The sequence below is a fragment of the Stegodyphus dumicola genome, chromosome 3, assembly GCF_044657685.1.
Source record: "Stegodyphus dumicola isolate Sdum_Otavi_A_Nest chromosome 3, ASM4465768v1".
NCBI lineage: Eukaryota > Metazoa > Arthropoda > Arachnida > Araneae > Eresidae > Stegodyphus > Stegodyphus dumicola.
In genome coordinates this window covers 148,898,010-148,909,160 of record NC_140770.1, presented here as the reverse complement: position 1 = coordinate 148,909,160, position 11,151 = coordinate 148,898,010, and the positions used below count along the sequence as shown (strand labels likewise).

The 11,151-nt window shown below is 32.8% G+C and overlaps 1 protein-coding gene across 1 annotated transcript in view; it reads right to left on the bottom strand.

The window, feature by feature from the left end:
- Window positions 1-1,569: 1,569 nt before the first annotated feature.
- The window catches only part of LOC118197104 (uncharacterized), a 41,157-nt gene continuing 31,575 nt past the window's right edge, over window positions 1,570-11,151 (bottom strand). Inside the window, exons 5-6 of the mRNA XM_035368582.2 lie at window positions 5,358-5,466; window positions 1,570-2,265 (exon numbers count right to left, since the gene is read on the bottom strand). Of these exons, the coding sequence (XP_035224473.1) occupies window positions 2,179-2,265; window positions 5,358-5,466 (196 nt within the window). The 3' untranslated portion in view covers window positions 1,570-2,178. The remainder of the gene's footprint in view (window positions 2,266-5,357; window positions 5,467-11,151) is intronic.

Genomic DNA, 11,151 nt, shown 5'->3' with positions numbered 1-11,151 from the left:
TTTTTGCTAGCATTGATGATTGCATTTTCTGCTTGTAATTTAGCAAGAATTAAGATTTTTTTTTTTAAGTAGTTGAATTTTGAGAATTAATTTCTTTTTTATCCCAAAGAGAGGTTTGATTTTGAGAATTTTGAATATTTGGATTTGAATTAGCTTCAATATCACTTTGGATTTATCTCTTTCCTCATGGGTATCACCTTTAAGTGTTTGCAGTATTTTTGAGATATATTCTTCCTCCGTTGGAGGTATGCTAAACAGAGGCAAATTTAGGTGCTTGGTAAGGGAGGTTAATGAAGATAATGGTATCTAATGCAAACTCAAAATAGCATGTAATGGAATTGTTTCCATTAGATGCTATTTTGTCTTCATCAAAAGGAGGAGGGTTCCCATGATTGTCCATTTTGTCCCAATCATCATCCACATTTTAAACCTTTGCATTCCAGCGTAGTGACTCATATAGTATACCAACAACTCCACCACTATATTATTATTAGTAACAAGTGCACATATATAACCTAATATTTATTGGAAAGTGTACTGTCAGTTTGGGAAGTGAAAGAAAAGAATACATTTTCATACCTCTTATGATATTTATTGTACAGTATAATTTTTGTTGTTACTTATGAGCTCTTGCAGCGAACTCAAGTAGTGCTTGGCTGACACCCGCTCAGTTTTGAATTTTTTCTCCTTCAAAAAATTTTGCAAAGAGTGAAACAAGTGATAATCGGATGTCACTAGATTTGGAAAATATGGTGGATGCAACAGAATTTCCCAGCCTAGTTCTGTGATTTTCACATAAGTCACCAAAGTAGAATGTTGTCTGGTATTGTCATGAAGCAGTATGACGTGCTTCTGATTAAGCATCACCAGTCTCTTTTCTTTGTCTGTTTTGCCTAAATCACCCGTCTGATGACAATATCCCTCCGAATTGATCTTTTCTTTAGGTTTCAAAAGTTTGTAATATGCTAGTCTTTGGACATCCCACCATATACACAGCATTCAGGCTCAAACTTGGTTTAGAGGTGGAGGGGACAGGTTATTTGGGCTTACAATATGCTGTTTCCTAGCAATGTTTTTATAGGTAACAATAACAGGTTTTATAGCTAGTAACAATGTTTCTATAGGTAATCCACTTTTCACCCCCAGTTATCATCTGGTAGAAAAAGGTTTTGTTTTGAGCAAGCTGAGATGTGCACATGACAATTCGATCAAGCAAATATTTCTCACTTAACACAGGCACCCATCTGGAATACTTATAGACAAATCCTAGTTTCCGAATATAGTTCAAGATAGTTTGTTGAGCGAAATTAAGCCTTTTTCACAATTTCCACAGGTGCCAAAAATGGATCTTGCTCTAACATGACCTTATCATCGTACATCAAAGATGGCTGCATACAGTGCAGCTCATTAAAACTGAAATTACCTGTTTCAAATTTTCTGAACCATCTATCTGAAACTGCATCATCACCAAAAATGACCATTCGTGTTTCAAATGAATACCTGCATGTGTGCTAAATCTTAACATAACTGGACAGAATTTTCTGATAGACCTTACATAAAAACATATAGTTGTTGCAATAAAACAAAATATTTATTCCTTACCTACATTATATAAAACAAGTTTAAATGTATAAATCTTCAACAAAGTGAAAATTTTATGTTTTGTGATTTGTCATAGCATGATATTTTTGGAAACTATCATCCATGCAGGCTTTCCCAGGGCAACTATCACAAAATTCACTAGTTTCAGATCTTTTTCCTATCTGCTAGAGCATGCAACAAAAGTGTTAAAGTAAGCAAAAGTAGCAGCAAATGTGAATTCAACAGTTTTTACTAAAGATTTTCAAGATAAGAACTGTAGAAGTTTACATTATGATATTCCAGCAAAAATTTTCAAGAACTGTGAATTTTTATGATATTTGGAGAGAGCATTTTAAGAACTTTGAAAAAACATATTTTTAGAAATTGGACTGTACATTTAGTTTATATATTATATAATATTTTTGCAAAAACTTGTGAGGTGCTTATTCAAATAATCAGATAAATATTTCATCTTGAACAGGTGTAGCCTAATCTTCAAGTTATCTACAGAATCTATATTACATATATATTACAAATCAGTTAAAAATTCATCACCACAAATTTCATTTCAAAATAAGTTATACCACAATAAGTTATTCACAAGTTATATCGAAATTCTTTGATAATATCCATACTTTTATCCAGTTTGGCTACATTCTTCCATATACCATTCAAAAGTTCCTCCTAGTGGGAAAAACATTTCAGTTTAAATAGCTGATGAATTTAAATTATTCTAATTTTGTTTACTCAAAAACAACAACCAAAAAAGCATTCAAATTTAATAAAATACAATAAGCATTTATATGGAGTACACATGTATACAGTAATAAGTAATTATCTTAAAAGCATCTAAGTTCTTTCTTGTAAATGAGTAGAAAAGAGAATAAATTGATTGGGAAAACTTATGTTACCTGATGAATAAGGAATTTACATAAAGCCACTTATTGATAATAATAATCAGTTAATAAAAAACACATATAAGTCAATGAAAACAAGACACTCCTTTTTATGGTTTTCTTTTCTCAAATATATTAAACAATTGCATAAAATAAAAAAATATGTAAATCTTTAAAAATGCAGCAAAGTAAAGAAAACTTAAAATTAACTATACTTTTTTTCATCAAAATAGCAGAGATAAAACTCGTCAAACTTGAAAAACCAAATATAACCAAATAACTTAAAAACCAAATACAGGGGGTTTATAAAGTCTCTATACATTTTTGCTTAAACAAGCTTTATTTTGAAATATAAGTTATTTACATGAAAATGCAACATAATAGAATACTAAATTAGTACAATTCAGTGCGTGGCCCTGCTGAGTGTCTAGGCACATTTGCCACCATTCCACTACACTCCAAAACACCTTATGCAAAGTTATTAGTGTAATTTCAGCTGCTGCAGCCATAATTGTTCAGTGCTGCCAATCTTCACTTGGTACACTTTGGACTTGCCAAAACCCCATACGAAAAAGTCTAGGAAAGTTAAGTCTGGGGATTGTGGATCGTTGAAAGCCATGCCACAATCAATCCACCTATCAGGAAACGTTTCACTAAGATAATAATGGCAAAATGGGGAGGTGCCTCATCCTGTTGGTAGAAAACAGTGTCAATAATGCCATCTAATACTAGCAGTGGCTCAAGACATTGTCGCAACTTATTGAGATAAATTTCTCCAGTGACGGTCCTTTCTGCAAACATGAAAGAGCTTAGTTATTCTAATCCATACATTAACTTTAGGTGTGTCTTTCTGAGATTTGTATAATATGTTTGGTTGTTCATCAGCCCTCATTTGGCAATTATGCCTATTAACATGGCCGCTGAGATGAAATGTGGTTTCATTGCTAAAGAGAACATTCTCCATTAAGTTCTCATTATCCACAGCTTCCAACAAACCGTAACACATGGTTTGCCAAGCTGCACAGTTCTCGGCTTCAAGCTTATGCACAGTTTGAATGTAGTAAGCATCCTTGTTTAAGTGACAACATAGAGTTTTCCAAACAGTAGTACGCGGAATACTGAGCTCTCAGCTGAGTGTTCATGTAGATGCCTGGGGGCTAGGCTTAATCGCTTCTTGTATGCTTTGCTGGTCTTCATCTTTAACACTACCAGTTCACTCAAATTTGTTTACCAAGGTTTTAATAGCTACTCGGGTGGGGGCTTGTTTTCTGAATTTGCGGGCGAAGTCCTCTTGCACCTGTTGATACATTAATCCACGTGTACGGGCACAAACAATGGCTATCCTTTCCTCTGTCAACAGCATTCTTTCAGATCGCCTCCAAAGAAATTGGAATTAGAACGTATTTCTCAAAAATGTATACAAACTTTATAAACACCCCATATATATTAGCCAAATATATAATTTTTTTTGGAAGTGATATGAACTACTGACATCAGGAGAAAATAATAATACAACTAGCCAAAAGTAAGTTATTTAGTAGTGTATTCATATTCAGCTAACTATGACAAGATTAGAAAACAAAAGTCCAAATGAATAAAAAATTAAAAGTTCAAATACAAAAAATATTTCAGTAATTATTATTATAAAAACATTAAATTTCATCTTCCCATATATTTTGCCTCCAAAATTAATAAAAAAAAGTTTAAAAATCATGCTCCAATCTTAAGAATTGCAAAGTGAAATTGAAGTGGAATATAAGCCCGGTTTGTGACACTTTATTATGCAGTTGTAAATCATCATACTGTTATCATAATATAATTAAAATTTTTTGTACTGAAATTTTTGAATGAATACACGTTATTATGAGATAATGACTGATTGGATATTGTTGCTCATATAAAGAATCAATAAACATTTAATGGTAATAGAAGGTACTCAAACATTCCATTTCTTGAAAATAGCAACTTTTACTGTTTATCTAACTGATTCAGAAGAGAGTATTCTCACACAAAAGATAAAATCCTTCAATATGTAGGGTACTGGAGTATTAACATGACCAAAAAGGGTTCTTATGGCATCCAACGTCTTATGTGTGTCAGAAAGTTAAAAGATATAAACTTAAGTTCTACAAATAAATATTTTGTCACATATAATTGCTATGTGTGTGTTTTTCTTAATGCATGCTTTAATGATTTCTTTGAAATCATCAAATCTTTCAAATTTAGTTAATGATTTACATTAATTTCAAGAACTATTTTAAAAGCTATCTTAAACTAATTTCTCATTGATTTTGTTACATCCCTTGTTATATGTAAAGTAATACAACCGTTTAAAATTGAAAAAGAAAACTGCTTTATGAAGAACAGAGACATACATCTAATACATTCATGAACAGCACTTTTTAAAGTTACTGTCTATTCAAGTTTGGTAATTTTTTTTCTTCTTGATTTTTAAAACAGGCATATTAATCAACAGCAGCACCTTTGGATTAACCTACTGAATATTTTTATTGAGTTATAAAATTTGGTGCTATTTTCTATACATTATTTTCTTTCAGGATCTGGATATTATTCAGTGATATGAACAACCATGAACTGCATGATCTGGATATCATTCAGTGATATGAACATTAACAAACCAAACAACAAAAGGAATAGCTTTAAAAAACTAAGTAAATCCTATGGAAATAACACACAATGACTTTAAACATTTTAACATTCAGAGAATTAAATGTTATCTCACAGTGCACCTCAGTGTATATTGTAAAAAGCAATATGCAGTATTATGGTATTTTGTCTGATAAAGTTACTGAAACAAACTATGTTTAAAAAAATGCACAAACAACAATCACTTTTGAAGAATGTGAAACATATACATACAATCCTCAGAGCTTCAGACGTATAAGTAGGGCATTTTTTAATAGAATCTATGTCATCTTCTACATCTTTTGTAATTTCTACAGCTAACTGGAAGAAGTGTGTAACATCTCTATAAAAAGAGTAATAGTAAAATTTAAAAAAACCTTGAAAACATAAAGACAGAATAAAATTCAACAAGCTAGAAATGGGAGAAAAAAAAAAAAAAAAAGGCAAACCTCCTTGAATAATTGAAAATTCAAATTAACTGAACTTCAAAATCATAAACACCATCTATTACGATGAACACAGAAAATATATAAATCAAATATATTCAAAACAGTTCGTTCAATTGCGGGCTGCCTCTACCCGAGGCTGTGTGCATTATGAATACAGACAAAAAATTCTTAATAAGCCATTCTTTATTTTCATCAAACCAGTCTTATGCTTCCGAGATCAGCTTTTGTTCTGTCTACAAGCAAAACATTCAGCACGTAGGCTGACGTCACGAACAGCAGCACCTCGCGCCAGTTATCACGTTGAGTGTCACGTCAGCCATCTGTGGCTGACACTAGACTTTCCGTTTAGGCCGCGTCGGCCATCTGTGGCCGACACTAGACTTTCCGTTTAGGCCGCGTCGACCGCCACTGGCTGACAGCGTGTATCATGATATATAATTATAAAATTTACACTGTTTTATGGAATCACAGAAAATTTATTTAAAATTTTCTTAATTTTGATTCATTACAGGACTAATGGATTTCATTGAAACACGGTAGACATAAAAACGGTTCTCCATTACTGCTATTACAAAATGTGACAACTCTCTTAGTCTTTTTCTGGCCATTACTCCTGACCCTACAATACCAGTGCTTTTAAACGGCGCGCGTGGCCTGAACGGGATTGCCTAAGAAATACGTGTGGCGCTCAACGTGTTATTACTTCAGTTCATTTCACAACATCCTTCCCCTTTGAGACTCAGGTTGAATCTCAAGCTCATAATAAACATTATTTAAAAGATCCAAGTCTTTTCGGAGCTTTTACAAGTTGTCCAGAGGAGGAATATTGTTGCATTACCATTTTATCAGGTGCACTTCCCCTTTTTAATGTACATCCAGCACTAGAATTAGATTCCTCTACACCCAGTTTCTTATCAGGAATTACGTTTCTCCTGCATCTCCAGAGGAAAGATGCGTTGTATTGGTCGTATAACTGTTCCATGCTGAGTCTTAAGTTTAACCGTGCGAATCTTTCAATCACGTCCAGGGATCAATTCTGTAATTCAGGCTAAGGGCCAAAATAAACATTTTTTTGTTATCATCCCCCATCAGTACTATTTCTCCAACTACAGGTTCCCGAGATCGTTTTTCATTATACTTTTAAACCAGTTGACTAAGGTATTCTTTTCTAAAGCGTTGTCGCAGATCATTTAACAATTTAGTTCTATACTTTAATCTCTTATTAAGACTTGATGAATTTAATTTATCAAGATCTTTAACATTGGAATTTCTCTTCTCGATAAGAAACATGGCGGGTGTCAGACGGACAAATTCCTGCAGATCTTCAGAAACATACGTTAAGGGTCTACAATTAATTATAGTTTCACAATCACAAATAATAGTATAAAGTTCTTCATATGATAACACTGATTTATCTAAAGTACGTTTCAGCAATTCTTTTACTGTACTAACCAACCTCTCCCACCAAGCTGCAGTAGGTGGAATAAATTTCCAGAGTATTTTTTCAGTTCTCGTTTCCTTTAACACTTTAGCCCAATTTAGTTTAGTTTTGATAAATCATTAGATGCACCCCAAAAATTTGTCCCGTTATCACTATAGATTATTCTAGGGCGTTCGCGCCTAGCAACAAATCGTCAAAGCACCAGAAAAAGCATCAGTAGAAAAAGAATTTAGAAGTTCAAAGTGAATGGCACAGTATACAGCGCACGTGAACAGCACAATCCACACCTTTCCTCCATTTTTTTAAAACAGAGGTACAGCCAAATCAATCCCTATGATTGCAAATGGCGTACAATCCGTAACTCGGTCTGGTGGCAAAGATATCTGTTTGTTTGACATAGCCTTAGTTTTGAATCTTTTACAAATGATACAGTTAAAGAGGACATTTTTAATGGTTTCTAGCTCTGACTATCCAAAATCTTTCTCGTAATATATATTGCATAATCTGAAGACCAGCATGACAGTTCTTATTATGTACACTTCTGATTAATAACTTAGTGAAATCACATTTTTCTGGTAACAGTATTGGATACAGAAAAGATTCATGGTCATCTCTATTTAGTATTCTCATTTTAACTCTCAGAATACCATCATCATTAATGAGCGTTTCAATAAAATTATAAGATTTCATATCAGTCAGATAATAATTTTGAACCAAACGAATTAAAATTTTCTCAGAATTTTCAATTTCATACTGTGAAAGTTCAATGTTTCTATTCTTTTCAGAACCATCTTTACAATTATATACAAATCCAAATATCCATGCAAATAGAACTTAACTTACCTTTTAAAGGACAAAATTTACTAATATGACTTGCTCTTTTTCAGAGAAGAGAAACAAGCACCTTTTTTCAATAACAATTGTTTTTTTTTCAGCTAAAGTCATTTTTTTTTGCGGAGTAACATTTTTCACTAGAATGTTTATGTTTCACAAAAATTACAGTTCGGAATACTCTTACCTGAATTCTCAAGACTTACTAGAGCTGACGCTGTTACTGATTCATTTTGCTTTACCTGTTCATGGTTAAAATCTTTCTTCCAATGATTCTTTTGGGAGGCGAAACCAGTTCTTGCGAGTAGAACCATCTCTTCGCCCTTAGCTTCCTGTTTTAAGAAATTCATTAAATGTTGCAAGGATCGAGCCCCTTTAGTTTCAATGGAGTCGTGATTTCGTCTTCTCTCTCACACCATCGGTACTTCTTCTAAGCAACTTTCCACTAAGGGGGTAAAAAAAATCATCATATTTTTCTTGGGTTCTCCTCAAACTTTCCAAAGCTTGCAATTTTCCTTCTAGTTAATCATAAAGGGAGGGTAGATCAGTTTTTGCTCTTCCAGTTATAGCGTTTTTCATCACTAAACTTAACAAGTCTCTCACATAGATTTTCACAAGTAAATCTTCGCGTCCAAAGCGCTCTCTTAGTTGTTCGATGGCTTTGGGATAATTAGCTGCCGTTGTCGGAAAGCTAAGAACTAGGCGTTACGCCTTCGATTTGGTTCCATGGCCTGCAACAAATACTGCATTTTATCTTCATCAGCGATAATTTCTCGTGGATTTTCTGGAACTGACTTCAAAAAGTCAGGTAATCTTTAGCTTCACCACTGAACGTTTTAAGCTCAATTTTAGGCAATTTAAATTTCCTTGATTCTGAGTTACTTGGAAGAGAGGAGGCTTGTATTTTCGCATCTATTTCAACACACCGTTCTAGAAACTTAGCTCGGTGATCCTCTGCTTCTTGAAAGTTTCTCCATCTTCAGTCTGCAAAATCTGCTTCGAGATAGCACTCTGACACACGTCAAGTCTCTGGAATTTATCACAAAGTTGACACTTTAAAATAGAAAGTATTTTTAAATCTCTTACTGCTTTAGTTAATGCACTTTCAGTTTTCCTTGAGGTTTGGGTAAACACAATTCTAAGTCCTTTCCTTTGTGCCTTTAAAGCGATCAAATCCATCTTCAAAGTATATTCAAAATCGAAGTTCAAAATCAAAATTTCAATCCGAAAATACTAATCCATAGCACCCGGTCCCACTGAGGGTACCACTATGTTACAAAGGACACAGAAAATATATAAATCAAAATATATTCAAAACGGTTCATTCAATTGTGGGCTACCTCTACCCGAGGCTGGGTGCATTATGAATACAGACAAAAAATTCGTAATAAGACATTCTTTATTTTCATCAAACCAGTCTTGCGCTTCCGAGATCAGCTTTCATTCTGTCTACAAGCAAAACATTCGAAACATTCAGCACACAGGCTGATGTCACGAACAGCAGCGCCTCGTGCCAGTTATTACTTCATTTCATTTCACAACACCATCTATAAAATTATGCATTCAAATACTCAATATTAAAATTATTCTGAAATACATAAAAATAACTAATTTATCTGATTTTTTTTAATAATTTGAATAAAACTCGTAACTTGTTATGATTATAAAATCCTACTTCTATTTCTGAATAATGATATGACATTATCTAAAGCATGATAAGAACTTTACATGAAGTATGTTTTACCACTAGCTTGAGCATTTAATTTACATGTTTATTGAGGTTATTTTTTTTTTAATGGTACTTAAGTATTATATGAAAGAATCTTTGAGGCTGTTCTTCAGATACAGTTTAGACTCAAACTGTTGCTAATAGCCAGAACAAGATCACAGGAGTAAAACAACAGCTTCAATATGTAACTGCCCCTCACAGCAACTTTGTATTTGCCATATGTGGCAAAGCAGAAGGCTTTATGAAAAGCAAATTTATTGCCAGAAAGTAAAAGTTTTTTGCTTTACTAACCTCACAGCATATGACTCATATAACACTCATATGACCTTTAGGGAACATTTCAGGATGTCAAGATATGAGAAAAAATATTAAGCACTTGAAGTACTTTTCTGTGTGTGTTTGACAAAGGAAATGTTTGCCATGTAATACTAAGATAGAATCTTGCTCAGAGCTGCATGTGGGATAATTACATACTTGCCTTGAATGATTATGTGTTCTAATCAGATTGAGCAAATCTAAATGATAAATTTCTTGAAAACAAAGGAATTTAATGAATAAACAAGCAGCCAAATCTAATTCTGATTTGAATCCCTCGGAGAATTATGAAACATCCTTAGAAGAACTGTTGCATGATGAAGTTTTCATCCTAGATACTTAAACGCTTTGAAGGTCATTTTGATTGAGGAACGAAACTCATTCTCCAAACTGCAATTAATCTTTTTTTTTAACTGAAAGCATAAAATCGTATGATAAGGCAAACAAGTTAGGGGAAATCACTTCCTTTATTATTGCCCAAATTCTGCATTTATTTCTATAAAACGTTTTTCTGAAATTCCATTGTCAAAAAGCTTTTTAATAGTTTTTGATTTAAAAATTTTTTTTCATATGTATTTATATTTGATTTTTTCAATCCATATTTAGGTGTTATAATAGCTGAAGAATTTTGTTACAGTTCTTTCAGTTTCAATCTATCAAAGTTTAACTCTACTTCTAACTTTGTAAGTAACACAACAACTTTCATCTATTCATGTGATCTGTTGTTTCTATTTTGCATATTTTTTTTCAATATTTTGCACACAGATTCTAAAAATTTTGCACAGTGCTTCTAAAGAGCATTGCTACCATGTATATTAGTGCGGGTATAATTAGACAGGTAAAATAAGGGATTCCAAAAAGGAATCTATATTATTATCCATTTAAGGGAGAAAGTTACTACATGTAGATCTGTTCAAGAACCCTGTATGTCCTGCAAATAACATGGACTTCTGATGACAGGTAGTTTCTGGCAGTTTTTGCCACAAACCAATCCTCAACTTATAGCTTGATTCCTTTTGTAACAAAAACCAGCATATAAATTACAGAAGGTGTTTACACATATTTAGAACAACTTTGATCATTTTTTTAAAGCAAAAAATTGGAATAAATATTTCTGGCAATAGCTTATTATGTAAAATGATAAATTTTGCCTACTAGTTTTAAATTTATTCTTCATTCAAAATGTCACACGTAAACAAGCTGTGGATATGTTTTTGTGCTTTCTGAAGAGAAATATTCCTATTCAATAATTCAAAAACATTG